Below are 26147 nucleotides of genomic sequence, written 5' to 3'. Positions count from 1 at the left end.
CTTTTTAAGGTGGGGAGAGGGATGTTGTGGGAAATGGATTAGCTATTATTACACAGGTAGAAAGTTTGGGAGAGCTAGAAATAGCCTGGTTTCCTTCTAGTGCAATTTTCTGAATGTTTATCCCTTTGTACCTACCACTTGGGCTGGCTTCAATCATACACAGGTACTTAGAGTACTTCTTATGATCTTACTTTCCAGTTGCAATTCCACAGCTATGTAAGTATGTCTTTTAGCCATTTATTCTCCACTCATTCCACCTAGTGGATTTGTAATATAGTGTGTGTCACTTCAGTACCATTAGGCTGTATATTTTATTAGAAGTTGTACACAAATTTGGTGTGATGGTTTGGTCAGTGTATTATTTGTTCTACCCTTTGCCACCTTCCCAGGGGACAAGTCCACTAGCAAACTTGGTGTATTTTTCCATTTCCTTATTGACAAATGTGTCAATTTGGTTGAGCAGCAATATTTAGCTCTACCACCACATAGGATTTATCTGACCACATTTTGTTTATGCTTACATTCAGCTCTTTGCCAAAGCCACGGAGTGGTACATGTTATGTCTACATTCATTCATCTATTGTGCTTCAAGAGCACAGTCATTTGCATATGACAGCTTTTGGGTAACTCTAATACTTATCACAATATTTTCAATGTGCTAGAATTTCTCAGAAAGTACTAAAATGTTTTCCAGTAGCTGCTCTTTGGTCTTTTGCTCTAACTTGAGCATGGCAATACAAAGCAGTTTGAATAAGTCTGAACCTACTGCATAATCTTGGAATATTTACTCATTGATGACCACCCAATCATGGAGTGACTTTAAAACCATTCTTTTGTATAATGCTTTACAGTAACCCTATTCTTAAAGAATTTTACTGAAACTCTCATAATCTCATAACTTGCCAATACCAAAGTTCAAGTCCAGATTGCCTCCAAAACCCTACAGTGCTATATTGTCAATAACTGAGAATTGAGATTCAAATCTAAGCAGTGTGACCCGCCCTCCCAGCCCCAAAATCTTGTTTCCTGGGCTCCTTGTGATATAAAAAGAGTTCTCTTTAATTAAAAAACTATTGACTAGGTAATATAGTCATGTGGTTCAAAATTCAAAGGGCACAAAAAGATACAGTGAAGAGTTCTTCCTGCCCTTGTCCCTTGGCCATCCAGTTCCCCTACCTGGAGACATTGACTGGCCATTTGTCTGTATGTTCTTCCAGAGATATTTTGTGCATATACAAGCAGACACACACATATATATCTGGAAGCATACTATACACATTGTTCTGCACATTGGTGTTGTACTAAATTTATTTTGGAGATTGTTCAGTAGCAGTCCATAGAGAACTCTGTCATCTTGTACCTGCTGCATAGTTTTTCAACGAATGATACCTTTTCATAATATCATGTTCTTGGATACTTAAGTTGTTTCCAACATTGTTATAAATGATGTTATAATGAATAATGACACATATGTACTTGAGGATACTATTCATAGACGGTGAATTACTGCTTTAAAGGGAATGTGCATTTATGATTTCTATACTATCCTCAAGTTGCCCTCCATAGAGGTTGTAATGATTTATATTCCTATCAGCAATGTATTGAGAGTACTTGTTTACCCACAATCTCAACAAGTGTGTTATCAAACTTTTGGATCTTTTCCAGTCTGGCAGGTGAAAAATGTTATTTTGGTGTACTTTTAAAAAACAAACTTTAGGCTGGGCACGGTGGCTCACGCCTGTAATCCTAGCACTCTGGGAGGCCGAGGCGGGCGGATCGTTTGAGCTCAGGAGTTCGAGACCAGCCTGAGCAAGAGCGAGACCCCGTCTCTACTAAAAATAGAAAGAAATTATATGGACAACTAAAATATACACAGAAAAAATTTGCCGGGCATGGTGGCGCATGCCTGTAGTCCCAGCTACTTGGGAGGCTGAGGCAGGAGGATTGCTTAAGCCCAGGAGTTTGAGGTTGCTGTGAGCTAGGCTGACGCCACGGCACTCACTCTAGTCTGGACAACAGAGTGAGACTCTGTCTCAAAAAAAAAAAAAACAAAACAAACTTTAATTTTTAGAACAGTTTTAGATTTACAGAAAAATTGCATAGTACAGAGTTCCATATACCTATGCTCAGTTTCCCTTAGTGTTAACATCTTTCATAACGCTAGTACATTTGTCACAGCTAATGAGCCTTATTATTAATTAAAGTGCACAATTTATTCACATTTCCTTAGTTTTTACCTACTGTCCTTTTTCTGTTCCAGGATCTCATCCAGGATACCATATTACTCTAGTCATCATGTCTCTTTTGCTTCTTCTTGGCTGTGACAGGTTCTCAGACTTTCTTGTTTTTGATGACCTTGATAGTTTCAAGGAGTATTAGTAGTCAGTGTACTTTGAAATTTTCATCTCACTTATAAGTGAGATTGGACATCTTTTCTTTTCATGTACTTAAGGATGTTTGCATTTCCACTTCTGGGAACTAAGAGCCCGAGCTTTTAACCACTATGCTATACCTCTCTCTCGATTCACCATAATTATCTAAAACATTCAAGGGCCTGCATACATACAGACTTCTGATTCTGAATTGAGAGAACTCAGAAGTCTCTGTTATAGATAAAGGAGAATCATTAGCACAAGAGATATGGTCAGACTCGTGTCTGATAGCTTGGCTACACTGCAGAGGATGGACAAGGGGCTCGCCTGGAAACAGCAGGTAGGCCAGATAAATCCTTGAAAGAGAAGCAGTGTTGATAGGGATAAATTCGAGACAAACTACAGGAGAGCCAGGATTTAGTGATACTGGATAAGAGAGTCAAGAAGTCAAATGTGACTCCTAGGTTTATAAGCGGGATATTTTGGGTGTTCTCTCTAACCTAGATGAGAAATTAAAGAGACATTCGGACAATTTACAACATACCGGTCACTCAATACCTACCTTTTCTTTCTGTGCTACTACAATTCCCAGAGTCCCACGCTCCACCGCAAGCCCCTTAGAGTTCGCCGCACAGAGTTCTGGGACTTGAGGTCCGCGGCCCGTTTCCCAAGTTAGCGCTCGGGGCCTGTGGAAACATGAAGAGGTAAGGGCTTGTCTGGGGAGCGGGTGGCAAGGGGAGCTCTTTTCTACCTTTTACTTTGAAAATGGCTTTTGTTACTTTCTGTTTGGGGTATGTCGTGTTCTCGTGATGCGGTTTCGTGTGAGCGGGAAGACAAAGGGGAGGGGAGGAGGAGAAACGGGCTAGAAGGGCCTGCAGCGTGAAGTTCAGGAAGGGCCGCCGCCGCCGCCGGGCTGGTTTCCACAGGAATGCCCTCCTGGTCCAGGCCCTGGGAGCCGGCTGGGTGCTGTGGCTTCTTCCTGTTTCAAACGGACCGGCCCAGGCAAAAGGGTCTTGGCAGACAGATTGACCGCGCTGGAGATTCCCAGGCCATCTTCTCCCGGTCCCGCCCTACCTCCACCTCAGCCTTTGAAAGGGGGTCAGGGGCGGGCTTGTTTATTTGCAGTGTCCGTGTGTTAAAGAAGACTTGCTCGGGCCCCGAAACCATATAGCGCTTTCAAGTCTTAAAGTAAGAAAGTGGTACTTTTGTTTCTACAAATTTAGAAGGAAAGTACAAAACGGGGTCGATGTATCAATAGGATATAGGAATATAAGAAAGGCATTGCTGCAAGGGGTTCCCCCTACTGGTTCTGCAGGAAATGGCCGTTTGAACCTAGGTGGTTATTGTTGGGAGCCAGAGCCTCACGATTACTGACAGTACAAAAAGCCTTTTTAAAGGATCCTCATTAAATTAGTTTTGTATTCACTGCGCAAGTAGAATCATCACTCTGGAGGAGTGCAGTGCATTTTAAATACTTACTGATGTGCTCTCCTGCACTATCAGCTCCTTGTGTCTTTTTAAAAACCATGTCTGATTTTCCCTGCCTGAAAATAATCTTTAAACATTTTTATGAGGATATATCTCATCCATGCAAAATAATTTATATAATGTGTATATACAGTTTAAAGAATAATAATAAAGGCTTGCATCCACTGCAAGCTGAAGAAGTAGGACATAGTTCCTTATAAGTCCCCTGTGTCTCCTGTGTGATTACTTCTCTTCCCTCCCTTCCTTCCCCCTGAGGTGACCACTATCTGGACTTTTGCATTAATCGTTCCCTTGTGCTTTTTTGTTGGTTTGTTTTTAAAAAGTAGGTTTTTAGCACATATATAATTTTATCCCTAAACAAAACGTTCCTAGTTTTATCCATCTATCAACTTTATACAAATGGACACATATTGTATGAATTTTTCTGTGACTTGCTTTTTTTTAACTCAGTATTTCTTTTTGTGATTCATGTGTGTTGATGTATAGAAACTTTAAACTTAGCAAGAACTTTTTGAATTTGAAGTAATAAATAAAAATTGAGATATTGAAAAAGAATTTTTTAAAACCTTAGGTATAAAGATATTTTAAAACTTCCCAAAATAGGGCCAAGTCTTTCTAGAGCATGGGAATCATGTTTCTAATTATGGAGGTTTGTTTTTCTAGGCCTTATAACCCCACTAGGAAAGGGCTATTTTATAAGGAAGATAATTAATATCTATTTTTTTCATGGAGTTAACTCATTTTTTTGTGTTTGTTTTTTATAATCTGTTGTTGCGTGCTTAAATGGCCCTGTTATTTCATTACACTCTAGTTTTCAATTATTTAGGGTTAGTTAGCTCATGCTGGCCGTTACCTAGATTTCTACACCATAGTGCCTAGGCTATAAAATGTTATGACACTCTTCATATTTCTTTCTATACTCTCCTCTTTGAAGATATTTTCCTCTCTCATAGCTCCAGATCTTGTCAACACAGATGACTCAAGATTTCCACATTCAGCCTCAGACTCTCAGCTATACAACAATTCTCTCATCTCTCACTTTCCTTTGAGCCAATCACTCATGCTGTACCTTCAGACTCAATGTCTTTGAAGTATTCCTGATACTTCATGCTGGTGTTTCTTTTCTTTTTTTTTTTTTTTTGAGACAGAGTCTTGCTCTGTTGCCCATGCTAGAGTGAGTGCCGTGGCATCAGCCTAGCTCACAGCGACCTCAAACTCCTGGGCTTAAGCGATCCTACTGCCTCAGCCTCCCGAGTAGCTGGGACTACAGGCATGCGCCACCATGCCCGGCTAATTTTTTCTATATATATTTTTAGTTGTCCAGATAATTTTTATTTCTATTGTTAGTAGAGACAGGGTCTCGCTCTTGCTCAGGCTGGTCTCGAACTCCTGACCTCAAGCGATCCACCTGCCTCGGCCTCCCAGAGGGCTAGGATTACAGGCGTGAGCCACCGCACCCGGCCATGCTGGTGTTTCAATTGTAAAAGGTAGTTGACTCAACATGGCTATAACAATACTGACTTTCCCTTTCCCAAACCATTTATTCCATCTGAAGTTTTTTCTTTCCTTCTTTGGTACTATCGTTGTCTTGGTTACACAGCTTGAAATTTGGGGGCTATCTTTGACTTCCTTACCCCACTTTCAAAAGGCCTCTCTCGTCTAACCCTTCCTTTCCATTTCCACTATTACCACTCCAGTCTGGACCTTCATCTCCTTATACTTCAATAGTTTCCTAACTAGTTCTTCTGGTTTCCTCCCTTCAAATCCATATGACATGTTATAACCACATTTATTTTCCTCAGCCATCACTTGCGCTGTGTCACTTAACTGCCTGATAAATTACTTTCTAATACCTATGCATTTATTAATAGGTCCAGGCCCCTTAGTTGGCGTATTTAAGGCCGTTTAGTGTCTGAATCTAATTTACTCCTGCAAGATCATCTCCCGGTACTCCCATAAATGAATGCCAGCCAAATGGAACTTCTCATTATCGCCCAGTAAATATTTTTATCTCTTCATACTCTCTCTCCCTACTCTCCTTTTCTTCATCACACCCAATCCTTTTGAAATCTTCCTTTACCACCCTAGCCCCCAATTATCTCTTTCTTCTGTGAATTCCTGCTAATTTGGCATATGCTTCTCTGTGTTATTATTCATTTGGTGTTCTCTCTCTCTCTTCCCCTCTCTCCCTCCCCCCTCCCCCCTCCCTCTCCCCCTACGCACATGCACACACCACATACACCGACATATATTTCTTCTCCTCGAATAGATTGCAGGCTTCTTGAGGATAGGGACTATGTCTTGAATATCTTTGACTTCCATCAGTACCTAGCACAGTGCCTTCTGTGTAAGTAGGTATTTAGTAGTAAATGTTTGTGGAATGAATGATAAAGGGCAATGAATATTTGGAGAAATGTCTTTAAACAAATGGGGTCACTAATGGTAGATAAGAAATATATTTTGAGACACTGTCTCTTCTACTTTCTGTATATGTTCTTATATCTACTCCAGGGTAAACAGCTGTGTGAAGAGTGATGAGCATGTCCTGGAGGAGCTGGAAACAGAAGGGGAGAGGCAGCTGAAAAGCCTCCTTCAGCATCAACTTGATACCTCTGTCTCCATTGAAGAGTATGTATTGATTTTGCAGATAGAGAGTATCATAGACCCTCACCTCCAGGTGACAGATCCCTCTTAAAGCCGGGATGGAATGATCCTCTCCCACCAGCCCCTTCTTTGGCAAATTTCTGCTTATTAGGTAGGGTTTTGTTTCTGTGTCACTTCCTCTAGGAAGCTTCCCATATCCCACAAATTCTGGGCCAAATACCTTGCCTATGTCTTCCTGTAGCACCCTGTATGTCCCCTAACATAGCACTTAAAACCCATTATTATCATTGCCTATTTCCTTGCCTCTCTTCCATTGTTTTTCCACGAAACCAGGAGCCATTTTTATTTTTTTTTCTTAAACTAATAAAGCCTTAGTACCTAGTACAGTGTCTGATACATAGTGGGCACTCAATAAATACTTGTTGAGTTAGTCATTTATTACTCCTGGATGAGGGGAATATCAGTGGAGTTCCACTTTGTTGCAGTGGTACTTCAGTTTAGAAATAGGATGTGAGAGAGAAATTACTGATGAGTTTCTTTGTACCTCTAATAATGGTGAGCCCCCATTTCTGTGAATTGTAGTAACCTCAAGATGTTCTTACTCTCCTCCTGCATGTTTTGCAGATGTATGTCTAAGAAAGACAGCTTTGCTCCTGGTACTATGTACAAGCCCTTTGGGAAGGAAGCAGCTGGGACTATGACTTTGTCCCAGTTCCAGACACTGCATGAGAAGGACCAGGAAACTGCTTCTCTCAGGGAACTAGGGCTTAATGAAACAGAAATCTTGATCTGGAAGAGCCATGTTTCAGGTGAAAAGGTGAGTGGGGCAACTTTTTTTTTCCCTAGAGAATACACAGCAGGATCTCTTCATTTTGGCATTGAGAACCTTTGCATTTTTAGTTCTCACAAAACTAGCTTTGTGTCTGAATCTTCTTTGGTTTTTAGGATAGGGACATTGGTAAAAGATAAGCTGTTCCTTGACTTCTTAGGTAACATTTTCTATAAATGTTCATTTCTGGGCGCTGATCATCTTCTTTCTTGCTTGAGGCATCAGATCATCACTTTCAGGGTATATTCTCTATGATATATGCCATCTGATTTCTCTGATTGTAGAGGACAAAACTGAGGGCAACTCCTGAAGCAATACAGAACCGTCTTCAAGATATTGAAGAAAGGATCTCAGAACGTCAGCGCATCCTTTGCCTGCCCCAGAGATTTGCAAAGAGCAAACAGCTGACTCGACGAGAAATGGAAATAGAAAACTCTTTATTTCAGGGAGCTGATCGTCACTCTTTTCTCAAGGCACTTTACTACCAAGGTATGTAATCCCCACTGACTTTGATATGTTCTTTCACTGAGAGAAAGATTTAACAGCAGAGCATTAAATATGAAGAGTTAGTGAAGGGAGCAGGGGAAAGACAAACTATCACTACTCTTGAGGAATGTATAGTCCCATGAGAGAGACAAATATGTACACAGTTATTTGCATGACAACATGGAAATTGCTATTATAGAGATCTGAATAAAATGCTGAGGGAGCACAGAACATAGAGTGTCTAAGTCTAGTTGGGGGAGTCAGAAGTTGACGTTGCTACTAAGTCTTGTTGGATCAATAGGCATTTGTCAGGTAAATAAACAGGAAAGGGCATTACAGATAGTGAGTGAATAGAAACAGGATTGCGAAAGAACCTGGTGTGTCTTGGAAACAAGGAGAAGTTCAGTGTGGCAGGAATACAGGGCATGGCAGAGAATGACAGGGGATGACACTGGAAAAAGAGGTGATGCTAAATTGTGAAGGGTCTTTAGGCTGAACTATAAACTAGCACAAAATATATAGATAAATAGTACATGTCTTAACCAGAAAGAATTAGTTTAACAGATAAGTTTTACTAGGCACTGTGGAAGGTGCACAGAATTTTATGAAATGCTTCCAGAGCTTGTGCCAAGTACGGTCTGGTTGGAGAGAGAAACATAACATTTAGTAACAATGCTAGATTTAGTTGCTAAGTGCTGTAGGAGTTCAAAGGAGGGAGAGGCCACTGTGTATTGACGTGGTTGAAGAAGGCCTCTCAGAGGAGGTAAGATTTAAATGTTCTTTTAATACCACCTATTCTTTAGAAAGAAGAGGGAATGGCATTTCAGTTGCAATAGATGGTGTGAACACTATGGAGTGTTTGGGGGAGTTGTGAGAGACAAAGTTAGAAAGGTAGCTAAAATTATGAACTTTATTTGGTGGGTAGTATAGACCTATACAGAGTTAGTTATTCAGTTAGTTAGTTTGAATATAGTTAAAGGTTTTTGAGCTAGGAGTAACATGATAAAAGCCATATTTGAAACTGATTAATCTGGTGGCCAATAAATAGGATTGGAGAGAGGAAGAACTGCAAGCAAGGAGAATGATTAGGAGGTATTACAGTCATTTAGGCATGAAGTTCCGGACTAGAATGATGGCAGTGGAATTGGAAGGAAAGGTAGATTTAATTGTAAGAGATACTACAAACGAAGAATTGATAAAATTTGTTGACTGAGAATGAAGGAGGAGGGTCATTGAAGAGGAATGTGTCAAAGATAATCCAGGTGTTTCAAGGTTGTGTGACTTAACAGTGGACAAAATGAAGAAAGCTTTTATGGGGAAATTTTGAGGAAGGATGGTGAGTTTTATTTTAAACATGTTGAATTTGTCAGAATGTCAGGATCATTAAATGCAGATATTGAGGAGACAGTTGGAAGATGCAATAGTGAAACTCAGGAGAAAGGCCAGAACTAGATGGAATTGGGAATCATCTATGCGTAGATGATATGTTAAAGACATGAGAACGTTTAAATGATTTATTAGAGACAGAAGACCATAGACATGGCAGAGCAGTGGTGAAGGAAGGAAGGAATGAACAAATGAACAGCCTTTCTGTGGAGAGACATTATAGCATACTGATTAAGAACATAGGCTCTGGAAGCAGACTGCCTGGGAAAATCCTGGCTCCCCACTTACTAGCAATAAGATACTGGACAAGTTATCTCTCCATGCTTCAGTTTCTTCATCTGTAAAATGAGAATATTAATAGTAGCTATGTTTTAGGTTTGTTAGGAGGATTAAGTGAGGTAATACATGTAAATCACTTAGAGTAGTACCTGGTATTTGGGGTGGTGGGGTGGGTGGTGTATGGATCTGTTCTGTTTCCTATCTTTGAAACTCCTTGCTTTAAACCTTCACAGCATACCACAAAAAGACAAGTGCAGACAAGTACATGACCTCAATGAAGAGGAAGATAAAATTAGGCACAAAAGGCAAGTCGAGAGTTTTCTTACAGTGTTAGATTTAGGAATGTAACCTAGGGTCCCAGACTTCTAAGTTGAGCACTTGTTTAATTCCAGTATATGACAATGTTTATAGGAAATGATCCAGAGGGAGCATATTATGCTGATACAGAATATTAAAGAGAGGAATTAGTAGAAGTTGTAAAGCTTTTACATTTAGTGTTGTTGGTTTTTTTCTCTATACCTTTAAGTTACTGTACCAAACATAAATTGACCTTAATGATTTTTAGATCCCATTTCACAAATAATTCTGAATACTTTTATTAATCGGCAATGTATACTTATTTATGATGATGGCAATGATAATAGCTAATATTTTATTTTTGAAATGAACTTACAATAAAATTGCATGGGGCTTTTTTTTTTGGTGTACAATACTGTGAATTGTAAATCATGTAGATTCATATAACCACCACTGCAATCAAGATAGAGAACAGCTCCATCACCCTAAAACACTCCCTCATACTATCGCTTTATAGTCACTCCCAACCCCCATCCATATTCCCTGGCAATTACTGATCTGTTCTCCATCACAGTAGTTTTATCTTTTAGAGAATGTCATATGAATGGAATCATACAATAGGAGACTGGCTTCTTCCACTCAGCCTAATGCCTTTGAGACTCATGCAAGTTGTTGTGTGTATCACTAGTTCATTCATTTTGCTGAGTAGCATTTCATTGTATGGACATTCCAAAATTTGTTTATCCATTCACCCATTGAAGTGCATTTGGGTTGTTTCCAGGTTATGGTGGTTATGATAATATTGATATGAACATTCTTGTACATGTTTTTATGTGAACATAAGTTTTTATTTCTCTAAGGTAAATATCTAGAAGTGAGATTACTGGGTCATATGGTAAGTGTACATTTAACTTTATATGAAACTGCCAAACCATTTTCAAGAGTGGCTGTATCATTTTGCATTCCCACCAGCAATGTATGAGAGTTCTAGTTGCTCTACATCTTTGTCAGCACTTGGCATTGTCGGTATTTATTTTTAGTTATTCTAATAGATGTGAAGTGGTATCTCATTGTAGTTTTAATTTGCATTTCCTTAATGGCTAATGATGTTGAACATCTTTTCCTGTGCTTATTTGCCACCCTTATATCCTGTTTGCTAAAGTGTCTGTTCAAATATTTTGCTGTTTTATAATTGGGTTGTTTGGTTTTTTTCCTGATGACTTTTGAGAGTTCTTTATATATTCTAAACACAATCTTCTGTTGGATATGTGATTTACAAATATTTTCTCCCAGTCTGTAGCTTGTCTTTTCATTCTCTTAATAGTGTCTTTTGTAGAGCAAACTTTTTTATCGTGGTAAAATATATATAACATAAAATTTACCATTTTAACCCTTATAAGTGTATAGTTCTGTGGCATTAAGTACATTCAGGCTGTTCTGCAACTATTGCCACCATCCATCTCCAGAAATTTTTCATCTTCCCAAACTGAAACTCTCTGTCCATTAATCACTAACTACCCATTTCCTCCTCCCCCAGCCTCCGGCAACCACCATTCTACTTTCTGTCTTTATGAATTCGACTGTTCTAGGCCATTCACAGTCTGAGTCAAATAAGTGGAATCATACAATATTTGTCATTTTGTGACTGGCTTATTTTAGTTAGCATAATGTCTTCAAGTTTCATCTAGCTTGCAGCATGTGTCAGAATTTTCTTCCTTTTCAAGGCTGAATAACATTCCATTGTATGTATATACCACATTTTGTCTGTCTATCCATTGATGGACACTTAGGTTGCTTCCACATTTTAGCTATTGTGAATAATGCTGCTGTGAACATGGGTATACAAACATCTATTTGAGTACCTGCTTTTAATTCTTTTGGGTATATACCCAGAAATGGAATTGCTGAATCAGATGGTAATTCTATATTTAATTTTTTGAGGAATGGCCATATCATTTTCCATAGAGACTGTACCATTTTACATTCCCATCAGCAATGCACAAGGATTCCAATTTCTCTACACCCTCAGCAACACTTGTTATTCTCTGTTTTTTCCAATAATAGCTGTCTTAATGGATATGAAGTACTATCTCACTGTGGGTTTTGATTTGAATTTCCCTAATGATTAATGCTATTAGTAAGCATCTTTTCATATGCTTTTTGGCCATTTGTATATCTTCTTTGGAGAAATGTCTGTTCAGGTCCCTTGCCCATTTTTTAAAGGAGTTACTTGTTTATTTGTTGTTGAGTTGTAAAAAGTTCTATGTATTTTTTTGGATGTGAATTCCTTATCAGATAATATGATTTGCAAATATTTTCTCCCATTCCATGGGTTGCCTTTTCACTCTGTGCATGGCGTCCTTTGATGCATGAAGTTTTAAATTTTGATGAAGTCCAATTTGTCTACTTTTGTCTTTTGTTGTCTCTACTTTTGGTGTTATATCCAAGAAATCATTGCCAAATCCAATGCCATGAAGCTTTTTCCCTATGTTATCTTCTAAGAGTTTTATACTTTTAGCTCTTACATTTAGGTATTTGATTCATTTTGAGTTAATTTTTATATATGATATAAAGATATCATTTTTTACAAGTTGATATCCAGTTTTCCCAATACCACTTGTTGAAAAGACTGTCCCTTGTACTCTGAATGATCTTGGCACCCTATTGAAAAATCATTTGGCCATACATATCTGTCCTTATGCCAGTACCACACTATTTTAATTACTGTAGCCTTGTAGTAAGTTTTGAAATCAGGAAATGTATTTAATTGGAGTCTGTTAATAAGGATTTACACCTGTCATTTTGCTTTTTGTTTTCTGTATGTCTTGTATCTTTTTTTGTTCCTCTGTTCCTCCATTTATTCCTTTTTTTATGTTAAATAGATTTTTCTAGTGTGTCATTTAATTGCCCTGGGGATTACAATTAACATCTTAGCTTAAATAAATTATTTTTTTAATACCAACTTAATTTCAATTATATTTAAAAACTTTGTTTAGCTCTGTTTTCCCCCTCCTTTGTAGTATTATTGTCATACCAGCTACATCTTTATAGATTTTTAAAATCCTAGTTTAAAGGATTTTAAAATCCTTCTCCTAGTCACCTAGGAGAAGAAAAAGAGTTTCAACAAAAAGTACACTTATACTATCTTTTATGTTTACTTAGTAGTCTACTATCTTTTATGTTTACTTAGTAGTCAACTTTACTAGTGCTCTTTCTTTCTTTGTGTGGATTTGAGTTACTGTATATATACATTTATTTCAGCCTGAAAGACTCCCTTTAGTTTTTCTTGCAGGGCAAATCTTCAAGTGATGAATTCTCCCAGTTTATGTTTATTTGGGAATGTCTTAATTTTTTCAGTTTTGAAATATAGTTTTGCTAGACATAGAATTTTTGGTTGTCAATCTTCTTCTTTCAGCACAATTGACTATGCCATCTCATTTCCTCCTGGCCTCCATGGTTTCTGATGAGAAGTCAACTGTTAATCTTATTGAGGACCACTTGTCTATGATGAGTCTCTTCTCTCTTGCTGTTTTCAAGATTAATTTTTTGTCTTTCGCCTTTGACAATTTGGCTATATGTCTAGGTATGTATCTCTTTGAGTTTATCCTACTTGGAGTCTGTTGAGCATCTTTGATGTGTAGATTAATGTTTTTTGTCCATTTTAGAAAGTTATCAACCATTACCTCTTCAAATACTCTTTCTGCCCCTTTCTTACCTCTTTTGAGACTCTTTTGTTGGTATCCCACAGGCTTAATGATCTCCCACGGGTCTTTAAGGCTCTGTTAATTTTTCTTCATTCTTTTTTTCTTTCTGCTTTCCAGACAGGGTCATCTCCTCACACTAGGTAGTTGACCTATCCTTGAGTTTGCTGATTCTTTCTTCTGCCAGCCCAAATCTTCTGTTGAGCTGCCCCAACAGAATTTTTTATTTTAGTTATAGTACTTTTCAACTCCAGAATTTCTATTAGGTTCTTTATTATAATTTCTGTTTATTTTTATTTCCTATTTTGTAAGACATTCTGAAACTTTTGTATAGTTCTTTATACATGGTTTCCTTTAGTTGTTTGAAGAACTTTTAATAACCATTTAAAGTTCTGTCTAGTAAGCCCAACATGCTCCCTCAGGGCAGTTTACTAACTTTTATTTCTTGTGTATGGGCCATGCTTTCCTATTTCTTTGCAATGTCTTTGTATTTTTTGTTGAAAATTAGACATTTTAAATAATATAGTGTGACCATTCAAGAAATCAATCCACTCCCTCTCCTCAGGATTTGTTGTTGTGGCTGCTTGTTTTGCAACTTTCCTGAACTAATTCTATAAATTCTGTATTCCATATTTTCAGTTAGTGTAGTGGTCCTCTAATGATTGAAGAGAGTTTTCCTTAAGTGCCTTGAACTAAAAAGTCTGTTAAGCTTTGCTGAGGAGCTAGCTGTGTGCATATGTTGAAGGATTCTTTCAGTGTTCAGGCAGACAATTTAAAGTCTGCCTTAGGCTTCACTTCCTGCTTACACAGAGCCTCAAGGTTAGCCAAAAGTTACACATTAGGGTCTTCTCAGGCCCTAAATTTCCTGGGCATACACACAGCCCTGCACATGTTTGTTACCTTCTAGATTCTCTGGAATATGTCTGAACTTTTAGAGCTCTTATGGACATCTCATTACCTGTTTTTCCTTTTTAAGACTTTTTGTCAGCCTTGTTTGTCCCAACTGTAAATGCCATTTCAAGCAGCAGCAATGTTAAACAATCCCCACTAACTAGTTTTGACAAGTGCCCTAGGGACAGACTATTCCCACAGAGTAAGATATGAGCCAGGTTAAAGACAAGCCCTCAGAATATAGCTTTTCACTGGGGTGCCAGACAGGTCATATAGTGAAAATTCTCTGAGGATGGGGATTGGGGAACTCCAGACTGTTCTACCCCCTACAATGTCAGCTAGGCTGCTGGTTTTTACATCTCCTGTAGTTGGTGAGATTGTTGGTTTTCAAGGCTACTATGAAGCTGAAGAGAGGGAGATGGGATTATGGAAAGTTGAAATGCTACAAACCTCACTGTTCTTACTGAGATGTAGCTGTTTTTCTTTAATAACTGCTCCTTGTTTTGTTATAAGCCTTCAGTTTCCAGACTTTTCAAAAACTTGATTTTTGATAATTTTTGTATTTTTTTTCTTTTATAGAAGAACAGATTTTCAGAGGTTTTTATTCCAACATTCTATAATTACTTTCTTTACATCATTTTTCTCTAGCCTATCTATATTATTATATTTGAAATGAGTTTCTTATTTTATAAAAATGAGTTTCTTATAATATGTAGTTAGATCATTATTTTCACTGCTTTATCATGTTATCATTTTACATACCATAAAATCTACTCATTTTAAATGTATAATTCTGTGATTTGTAGAAAATTTACAGAGTTCATCAACCATCACCACAATCTAGTTTTAGAACATTTCCATCACCCCAAAGATTGCTCTCAATCCCCATTTCTACTGCCAGCCCAGGTAGCCACTAATCTATCTGTCCTTATAAGGATTTGCCTATTTTGGACATTTCATATAAATGGAATCATACAATATGTGGCATTCTCTAACTTAATATATATAATGTTTTCAATATGTTTATAACCAGTACTTTTCCCAGTCTTTTCTGAGGGGTTCTGTGTGCATGCTGAGCACATCTTCAACACTTAGCCACATAGTTTATAATTCCATTTTAGTCCTCACTTCCTGTTTATGCAGCCTCAAGGTTAGTCAGAGGTGAGACCTTAGGGCTTTTCAGGTCTTTCCTAAGCATGCACCTATAGCTAAGCATGTAGATAGCCCTACACACGTGTGTGGCCTTGAGTACCAGAAATATGTTGGAGCTTCTTAGAGCCCCCTATGGGCATCTCATTCCAGATTTTCCTTCTAAGCTTTTTGGTTAACCTGTTGTTTGCCCCAACTATTGTCTACCACCTCTGGTAACCATGAAATTGAACAACTGCCTCTGATTGTTTTTGACAAAAGTTCCAGGGAAAAATGCTGTTAGCAGTTGGCAAGCTTTGAGTCAGGTCAAATAAAGAGAGGGTTGCTTGTGGGATTTTTCGAGGAAACACCAGACAGGTCAGGTAATGATAATTCTCTGGGAATGGTGCATGGAAAGGGCTCCAACCCTGTTCTTCTCCCTATAGTGGCTTCCAGGATGCTAATTTTCTCTTTGATTTCAGGTCAGTGATTTTTGAGTTTAACCACAACCTGGGAGAAAAGAATGGAAGAATAGAGCAAGTTTAAACCCTACAAAACTCATTATTTTTACTGTGATTCAACTGTTTTTCTTGGTTAATTCCAGAGTTCTGAAAAAGTTGATTCTGATAGCTTTTGCCAGTTTTCTCATTGCTTTTTTGGAGATTCTGACTCCACCATTTTCATTGATATCACCTCTCTCAATGGCATCTTTTGAAGCTCTAAAGGTTGTGATTTTGACAAAATCTAATTTATTAACTTTGTTTATAATTTCTGCTTTTGGTCCTGTAATGAAGATTTATTTATAACCCAAGGTCACAAAGATTTTCTCATATGTATCCTAGAATATTTATAGTTTTAGCTCATACATTTAGGTCTGTGAACCATTTTGAATTAATTTTTGCATATATATCCCAAGAATGGAAAAATAAGCACCATATGTACCCACCATCAAATTGGTTTTAACTGATCAACACCTAAGTGCACATATAGGAATAACATTCATCGGGCATACGGCAGATGGGAGGGGGGAGGAGGGGATGGGTATATACATACATAATGAGTGTGATGCGCACTGTCTGAGGGATAGACACGCTTGAAGCTCTGACTGGAGGGCAGTGGCAAGGGCAATATACATAACCTAAACATTTGCACCCCAATAATATGCTGAAATAAAAATTTTGCATATAGTGTAAAGTTAGCGTTACATCCATCTCTTAGCATATGGATATCCAATTGTCCTGACACTTTTAGTTGAAAAGACTACCCTTTCCCATTGAATTGTCTTGATACCTTTGTGGAAAATCAGTTAACCATAAAGATAAGGGTTTTAATTTTTTTTCTTTATTTTTATCAATTTGATTATGCCATGTCTGGGCATGAGTTCTTTGTTATTTCAAATTCTGGGCTTCTTACTTGTTCTACTTGCTATCATTTACTTTTCACAGCCTTTAAATATACCATAAATTCTCTCTGGGTTTTATAAGTTTATTCTGCAGGAGAGACAGGGTAAAGTGTGCTTACTTCATCTTACCCAGAAACAGAAGTCCTAATAGCTAATAGTTTTTGAGGGCTTATTTGTGCAAGTCCTTGTGCTAAGTATTTTTACACATTAATGCATTTAAACCTTACAAAAGCCCTGTGAGATAGTACAGTGATTATATCCGTTTTACAGATAATGAAATTAAGCTTCAGAGGGGATAAATGACTTTCTCAAGATCACAGTTATTAAATGGCCATGCTAGGACTTAAATCCATGTCTGTTCTTACACAAAAGTCTGTGCTCTTGACTACAGCAGTTGTATATGTGATTTGAAAAGATGTATTGGTTTATTGAGTGTGATTTTACTATATCTTGAGACAAACGTTTTTTGGAGTTATATATATCCCATTTTCTAACCTGAAATCAGTGAGAAAACAACATATATTATCCCTAGAAATATACTTCCTTTGAAATCTTAAACTGTAGTATAATACCCTCTGACCAAAACCTCTCTCCCTTATCTTTCTGGCTCTCATAACTCTCTTACATCCGTCATACCATCTCTTCAACCCTGTTGAAAACTCTAGTTCCTTGACCTTTTTATTTTCTCCCAATCTGTCAGCCCCTTCTCATTTCTTCTTCTTTTGAAATCTCACTTAGACTTCATCATCCATTATTTAACCACATTCTTGACAATGAATCATTCTCCTTGCTTCCTTGTCTATGTGTCACACCCACCCAGCAAAAACCTCAACTTCAAATCAGTGCAGATAATTACCTTCTCTATTTCTGCTTCATGGCTTCTGGGTAAAACTAGAGAGAAATCATATAACTTGGTTGATGAATGCCTATACACATTCCTCATCTCTGCAGCCTTAAGGCAACATGTGGCCTTCTAGGTCCTTAAGTGTGGCCTTTTGACTCAATCCAAATTTTATAGAACAAATTCTTTTGTTAAAAGGGGTGCAGCAGAGAAAGAAGAAGCTTTTCTTGCCTCCTTTGGTGCTTAAAAAATAACAATCTTGAAATCAGAAGACCACAGGTTCCCCACTCCTGGTCTAGAGCCTTCTCCCTTGTTCAGCAATCTGTCTCCTAGTCCTAGTCAGCTCTCTATTTCATTCCTTACAAATAACTATTTTAGATCTCCATTACTCTTTCCTATCCTACTATTTAATCATTTTTAACAGATAGTCTAACATCCTATTTCAAAGGAAACCTGCCATCAGCAAGAACTTTCATCCACTTCCTGCTTCACTCTGTGCTAACTTCTGCACCCTAACTCTCATTTTCTTCCCTCTTGACTCAGTGCTAGGGAAGTCCTTCCTGCTTAAGGCTAATCTTTATACTTTTGTGCTGCATCCTATTCCTCTTATCTTCCAGGGGACCTCAGTCAGTTACCCCTAGTATTACCTCTTTCATTTCAGGACTTTAACATGGTTTGTATCATTTGCCAATTTCCATGGTGTATATATTCCTACCATGGACTATCTAAAGCAAATGATAAAAATTAAAAATGCCCTTCAGTGGTTTAGCTACTTGAGCAAACAATACATTTAGATCTCTCCTTTCACTATATAGCATAATAAGTAGCAGTTAATTTTAAAAATGAAATATAAGAATTTAAACCCTAAAAAAGATAGTATTAAATACATGTTAATATTTTTTGATATTCAAATGGGAAAATATTTTTCATTCTTTTTTTTCAATGAAAATTTTCAAACATGGAGAAAAGTTGAAAGAATTTTATCACAAACAACCATTATATCACCATCTAGATTCTACCATTAATATCTTATCATATATCTACCTATTCCTCTATCCATCAATCCATCTTACTTTATTAATGTATTTTAGAAAATTGGTGATGTAAATGCATGCCCCCCAAATATTTCAGCATGCATATTGTTAGCTAGAGTTAAATATTTATTTACATCTTTTCTTTGTCTGTAAACTTTGGATGCAATTAAATGCACAAATCTTAAGTGTTCATTTGCCAACTTTTGACCAATATATAAATCTGTGTAGTCATGTACTGATAAATGTTTAACAACCAGCCCTCCAGAAAACAAGGCCCTGATTTGTATCATTCGCCAGATTCCATAATGTACGTATTCCCATTGTGTCTAATTTTAAGCTGCCAATGTGCCATCACTGAACATGGATTTGGGAATAGATGTACACAATCATGGGACCATCTCCAGTACACACTGCATCTGTGCAACCTAACCCCTATCAACACAGAAGATTACCATTACCCCAGAAAGTTCCATCATACTTACTTCCAGTAATTTCCACTCCAACCTCCCAGAGGCAACTAGTGTTTTGATTGTTTTTCCACCATAAATTAGTTTTGCTTGTTCTAGAACATCATACAACTGGAACCATACAGTATATATTCTTTGTGTATATATTTCTTTAGTTCAACATAATGTTTTTGAGATTCATTCATATTGTTGTGGGTATCAATAGTTTGTCCTTTCTATAACAAATTACCACAAATCTGGTGGCTTAGAATAATAGAAATTTATCTTTTCTACAGTTCTGGAGGCCAGAAGTCTGACATCAAGGTGTCAGCAGGGCCATGGTCTCTCTGCAGTCTCTAGGAGAGTATCCTTCCTTGCCTCTTCTAGCTTCTGGTAGTTGCTAGGAATCCTTGGTGTTCCTTGGCTTGTAGATGCATCATTCCGATCTCTGCCTCTGTTATCACATGGCACTTTCCCTGTGTGTCTGTATCTGTCTTCACATGGCCTTCTTATAAGGATACCAGTCATTGGATTTAGGGCCCGATTAGTGTGCACTAATTGAGTATTACCCTTACCTTAATTCAACTACAACTGCAAAGACCCTATTTAGAAATAAATTCAGTCTGTGCTCCAGATGAACATGAATTTTGGAGGTATACCATTCATCCCAGTATAGTTTGTCCTCTGGCCTCCAAAAATTCACATCTGTCCACATGCATCACAGTATCACCAAAAATCTTAACCCATTCCAGCATCAAATATAAGTCCCAAATTTCATCTAAAAGTTCTAAGTCTCATTATCTAAATCTAAATCAGGTATGGGTGAGGTTCTGGATATGGTCCATCCTGGGGCAAAATTCCTTTCCATCCAGAGACCTGTGAAACTAGAAAACAAGTTATCTGCTTCCAATATACAATGGTGAGACAGGCATAGGATAGACATTCCAATTCTGAAAGGGCAAAAAAGAAGGAATAAAGGGGTTACTGGTCTAAAGTAAGTTTGTAGCCCAGCAGCACAAATTCCATTGGTTTTCAAGGCCTGTCCTCAGACAGCTCAATGCTCTGTCCTCTGGGCCCACCTCTCAGCCCACTAGGGCAGCTGCAATCCCATCCACTCTGACCACTCCATCTGTGTGGCTTTGCTCTTGCAGTCATCCTTCCTTCATTTTGTCCTTTCTCTATCTCTTTTACACCAGGCTGGCACTGTGTCTGCTGCTATAAAATTCTCAAAAACCTTGTCAGTCTCATACATATCAAGAGATCCACACCATTAGACATGAGAGTTCTCTACAGATTCTTCCTAGATAACCCCATCTCTGTTCCTGGCTTCTGCTGAGATGGTTGATTGGATCCATGAGTCACACACCTAATCTTGTTGGTTTGTCCAGCCACACCTTTGGCCCTGTTTCCAGAGTATGCTATCTGGATAAGCTGAGAATTTTCCCAATCATTAAGTGCTATTTCTTTTTTTCTTAACAGTTCCTTCCTCTATTTACCTCTTGCCCCTCTCACTTTATTATAATCATCAAAGAGAAACTAGCCTGCATCTTCCACACTTTGCTTCAAAATCTCAGCTAAATATCCAAGTTTATCACTTTTAAGGACTTTTCACCCAACAGCAGAACTCAATTTTGTACCAAGTTTCTGCCACTTTATAACAAAGATTACCTTTCCTCCAGTGTCCAGTAACATGTTCTTCATTTCCTTCTATGGCCTCACCAAAAGCACCTTTAACATTCATATCTCTAGCAACATTTTGTTCATGGTGTGTGTGTATGTGTGTGTTCTCTAAGATGACAGAAGCTTTCCCTATTGTCCTCTTTACTTCCTTGTAAGCCTTCATGAGAATCGTCTTTAACATCCAATATTCCTGCCAACAGTCTCCTCAAGCAACGTAAGCTTTTACTATCAAGCACCTCAAAATACTTCCAGCCTCTACTCATTACCCAATTCCAAAGCCAATTCCACATTTTTAGGTATTTGTTACAGCAGGATCCTACTTTCCGGACCAAAATCTGTATTAGTTTCCTAGGGCTGCCATAACAAAATACCTCAAAGCAAGCGGATTAAAACAACAGAAATTTATTCTCTCTCAGTTATGAATACTAGAAGTGTAAAATCAAGGTGTTGACAAGGTTGATTCCTTCTGGAAGCTCTGAGGGAGAATCTGTTCCATGCCTTTCTCCTAGCTTCTAATGTTTACCAATAGTCTTTGGCTTGCAGATGCATCACTCCAGTCTCCACATCCGTCATCACATGGCATTCTCCCTGTGTGACTGTGTCTCTGTATCTTCACATGGCCTTCTAACAAGGATACGAATCATTGGACTTAGGGCCCACCCTACTCTGTGACCTCATCTTAACTAATTATATTTGCAAAGACCCTATTTCAAAATAAGGTCATATTCTGAAGCTCTGGGTAGGCATGAATCTTGGGAGGTATACTATTCAGCCCAGTATTTTTATTTATTGCCACTTTCTCACCCCTTATTCACTTTTTTGCAAGCCATATTTCTTTTATAATGAGATGGATCACGCCAAACAGTGCTTAAGACATGTTTAATCAGATCAAGAAACAGAACATTGCCAATACTCCAAAAGCCCCTGTATGCCCCTCACAAATCACAACCTCTCCCCGCCAAATATGACTAACCACTGCCTGACTTGTGATAATAATTTCCTTGATTTTCTTTATATGTATACCACCTGTACACACAGCAGTAGACAGTGTTTAGTTTTGCCTGTATTAGCTTTGCGCAGTGGCAGTGTTGTAGCCAATGAGGTTTATCCAAGGTACAATTATTGCTAATTGAAAACTTCTCCCAATACCCCACTGTGACGACTTGCAGTATAGTCAGCACTGGCAATTTTTGACAGTCCTTACGGGGACTGAGTTTTAAAATAAATAAATAAATAAATAAATAAATAAATAAATAAATAAATAAAAGTTTTGCCTGTGTTTAAAGCATTATATCAATGAATTTTACTGTGTGTAGTCAATTGGGTCTTTCTTTTCTACTTAACATTATATTTGTGAGATTTATCCATATTGCTATGTGTAGCCATAATTCATTAATTTTCATTGAAATATAGTATTCCTTTATATGAATATACCACAACTTATTTATATATTCTACCATAGTTGGACCTTTGGGTTATTGCCATTTGGGGGGCTATAAGTATCAGTCCTGCTACTGTGATCGTTCTTGTACATGTATCCTGGGACCCATGTGCAGGAGTTTCTCAGAATATTGTCTAGGAGTGGAATTCGAGGGGTGAAGAGTGCGTACATCTTCAACTTTAATGGATATTAACTAATTTCTGAAGGGATTTGCTCAAGTTAAAATTCTACCAATGAGGTAGGAATGTTCAGGTTGCTCCACATCCTTGTCCACACTGGGTATTGTCAAACTCCAAACTAATGAGTATTTACTCATATTTTATTGTGTTCTTTTTTTCCTTTTATTAATAGTTAACATTTATTTATGTTACTCTTTATTTTTTAGCCTAGTTAAGTGTTATTTTCTTCAACCTTTTTTTTTGAAAAATTTCAAATGTGGAGAAAAATTGAAAGAATACATCCACACCCTTCATCTGCATTCACCAACTGTTGACAACTTGCCACATTTGCTTTACCTCTCTCTTCTTCTATATGAATATGTGTGTGTGTAGTTTGTTTATTGCTAAACTATTTGAAATAAGTTTCAGGCATAAAAAGGTTTTACTCCTAAGTATTTCATTATGTATCTCCTGAGAACAAGGACATTCTCCTATATAATCATAGTACTATGATCACTCTTAAGAAATTTTTCTAATATTATCTAATATACAGTTTATAATCAGGTTTCTCAATTTTATTTTTATTTTTTTAATTAACATACCCTCAAGATTTTATTGTCTTCATAATAAAACAAAAGACGCTTAGAACTGGATCACTTGGCCCTTTCTCTTCTTATCTCCTCTCCGTTCAAAATGCTTGCATCTCTTAACAGCCAGCATTCTCTTAGATTGTAGTTGGGCTCCACACACGCAAGCTTCAGCACAATCTTATTTGTAGTTTTAGCCTTTTTCTGGAAAATCGGCTTAGTCTGCCCACCGTAGCCACTCTGCTTCCTATCATAACGCTGCTTTCCCTGGGAATACAGAGAATCCTTGCCTGTCTTGTACTGTGTCACTTTGTGGGGTTGGTGTTTGCCACATTTCTTACAGAAAGTCCAGCGGGTTTTAGGAACGTTCACCATGTTTGCATGTGCGCTATCGGCAACAAAAGAAAGAGCAGATTTCTCAATTTTAAACCCAAGATACAATCAGGGATCACACATTGCATTTAGTTTGCTTTAGAACAGTTCCCCTGCTTTCAATTCTCCTGCCTTCGCGCGCGCGCGCGTGTGTGTGTGTGTACATACATGCGTGTGTGTGTGTCTGTCTTTTAGGATGTGGATATTTTTTCAGGAGTCCAAACTTGTTTGGTTTTTTTGTGGTTTTAATTTCATTTTCTTGATAACTAATGATGTTGGGTACCTTCTCACACATTTATTGACCATTTGGACAGCCTCCTTTGTGAAATGGCTATTCAAATCTTTTGCCTGTTTAGTAAATGTGAAAATATCTATGAACTGCCTGAATGTCTTTCCATCTGTTTGTATCTTTGCCCAGATGTAGTCTTGCTTCAGAGGTCACTTAATAGCTCAGCCCAAAAGCCTTAAGATATAGCAGATCTCAGTGATTACTGTTATACCTTCCTACAGTGCTCCTACAGGGAGGAGCGAACCAGGAAACTGTTGGGGTTATACATTCTGAATTGGGGTTATACATTCTGAATATTCTATCTCCAATTTTCTTATCTAATTTTAGGTGCATTTTCTAATAAATTTGTAAAAGTGTTTTTATTATTGCAGATACTTGTTCTTTATTGGTTATATATGTTGAAAATGTCTCCTCTCATTCTGTAGTTTATCATTTCACAACCTTTATGGCCTCTTTTGATTAACAGAAGTTCTTCATTTTTTATGGAATATGATGTACTAATTTTTCCTTCATACTTAGTGCTTTTTGTGCTTTGGTTAATAAATCCTTCCCTACTATGAGTATAGGAATATATTGCTCTTTATTCCAAAAGCTTTATTTTTTTTGTCTTTCATATTTAAGTCTTTAATCTACCTGGAATTGATTTATGTATATGGTATAAATAAAAGTTTCAGTTTCTTTTTCTCCTTATATAGATAGCCCTTTATTCTATCTATTGAAAATGTCCCTGTGCTGTTACTGTATTGCTGCCTCTGTCATATATATCAGGTGTTCATATATGGATGGGTGTTCTTCTGGATTTTCTCTTTTGTTCCTTTGGTCTTTTTAGCTATTCTAGAATCAATATCATATAGTCTAGTTTTCTAATGTTTTGATATCTGGTACAGCAGAATAATTTCTTCCACCTTGTTCTTCTTCAGAAGTGTTTCAACTGCTTTTAATACTTTGTCTTTCCATGTAAATAAATTTTAGAATCAGTTTGTCAAATTATACCTGCACACAAACCTTTATATGATTTTGATTGGGATTCCATTTAGTGTTTAAATCAATTGAGGTTAATTGACCTATTTATAATGTGAGTCTTCAAATCTTCAAATGTGAACGTGCTATCTTTCCATTAATTTAAGTATTCTTTAATGTCTTTCAGTATATTTTCTGTTTTCTATTCCTTCTCACATTTTGTGAGACTGAATAGTTTATTTCTAAACATTTTTATTGAGGTATATAATTTACATATGATAAAATTCACCTGTTGTAAGTGTTCAATTCAGTGATTCTTAGTACGTTTATAGAATTGTACGATGGAATCCACAATCCAATTTTAGGACATTTCCATCACCTGACAAAATTCCCTTGTGCCTACTTGCAGTATATGACTCCACATATATCTCAAGCCTCTGTCTGTATAAATTTGTCTTTTCTAGATATTTCATATAAATGGGATATTATAATATGTGGTCTTTTGAATCTGGCTTCTTTCAGGTAGGATAATGTTTTTGAAATTCATCCATGTTGTAGCAAATCTATAGCAATTGGTTCCTTTTTATTGCTAGTTTTCTATTTTATAGACATACCACATTTTTTAATTTCTTCACCACTTTATGACATTTAGGTTGTTTCTACTTTTTGGCTGTTATGAATAATGTTACTTTGAACATCTGTGTACAAGTTTTTGTGTGGATATATTTTCATTTCTCTTGGATGAGTGGAATTTCTGGGTCATGTAATAATTCTGTGTATAACCATTTGAGGAACTGCCTAACGTTTTTCTAATGTGGTTGTACCATTTTAGTTGTTATTATCTGTCTTTTTATTATAGCCATGTTAGTGTGTGTGTACTGATACCTCATTGTGGTTTTAATTTGAATTTCTGTAATAATAAATGATCTTGAATACCTTTTCATGTGCTTATTAGCTATTCATATGTCTTCCTTGGTGAAATGTCTGTTCAAGCCTTTTGCCCATTTATTTAATTCGGTTGTTTTCTTAGTATTGAGTGGTAAGAAAGGTATATGATTTGCAAATGTTTTCTTCTGGTCTGTAGCTTGTCTTTTTGTTTTCTTAATGGTGTCTTTTGAAGCATGAAAGTTTTTAATTTTAATGAAGTTTAATTTATCAATTTATTATTTTATGACATGCTTTTGGTATCGTATCTAAGAAATCTTTGTAGAACTAAATGTCAGAAAGATATTCTCCTATTTTTTCTTCTAGAATATTTATAGTCTTTGCTTTTACATTTAGATCTAGTATGCATTTGAGTTAACTTTTATGTGTGAGGTAAAGGGTGCAAGTTCATATTTTTGTATGTGGATATCCAATTGTCCCAGCACTATTTGTTATAAAGGCTGTTATTTTTCACATTGTCTTGGAACCTTTGTGGAAAAAATCAATTGACCATAAATGTAACAATTTCTTCAACTTGGTCCCATTGATCTA

General features: G+C 37.1%; 1 protein-coding gene, 1 non-coding gene and 1 pseudogene across 5 annotated transcripts in view; 2 read left to right on the top strand and 1 right to left on the bottom strand.

Annotated features, from left to right (window-relative positions):
* Positions 1-2997: 2997 nt before the first annotated feature.
* Positions 2998-26147, top strand: part of RBM41 (RNA binding motif protein 41) — a 48185-nt gene continuing 25035 nt past the window's right edge. Inside the window, exons 1-5 of one of the 4 annotated variants that reach the window (XM_045537909.1) lie at positions 2998-3076; positions 6372-6488; positions 7089-7281; positions 7578-7782; positions 9678-9749. In XM_045537909.1, coding sequence (XP_045393865.1) covers positions 3069-3076; positions 6372-6488; positions 7089-7281; positions 7578-7782; positions 9678-9749 — 595 coding nt within the window. In that variant the 5' untranslated portion in view covers positions 2998-3068. The remainder of the gene's footprint in view (positions 3077-6371; positions 6489-7088; positions 7282-7577; positions 7783-9677; positions 9750-26147) is intronic. The other 3 variants (XM_045537910.1, XM_045537911.1, XM_045537912.1) reach the window with 3 other exon arrangements.
* LOC123628922 lies at positions 21933-22073 on the top strand. The gene has a single exon (XR_006731802.1). It is a non-coding gene; the product is annotated as a U4 spliceosomal RNA (small nuclear RNA).
* Positions 23057-23425, bottom strand: LOC123628289 (annotated as a pseudogene).

This window comes from Lemur catta, chromosome X (assembly GCF_020740605.2).
Source record: "Lemur catta isolate mLemCat1 chromosome X, mLemCat1.pri, whole genome shotgun sequence".
Classification (NCBI taxonomy): Eukaryota; Metazoa; Chordata; class Mammalia; order Primates; family Lemuridae; genus Lemur; species Lemur catta.
The sequence above is the reverse complement of the archived record's forward strand: the minus strand, read 5'-3'. Positions and strand labels throughout refer to the sequence as shown.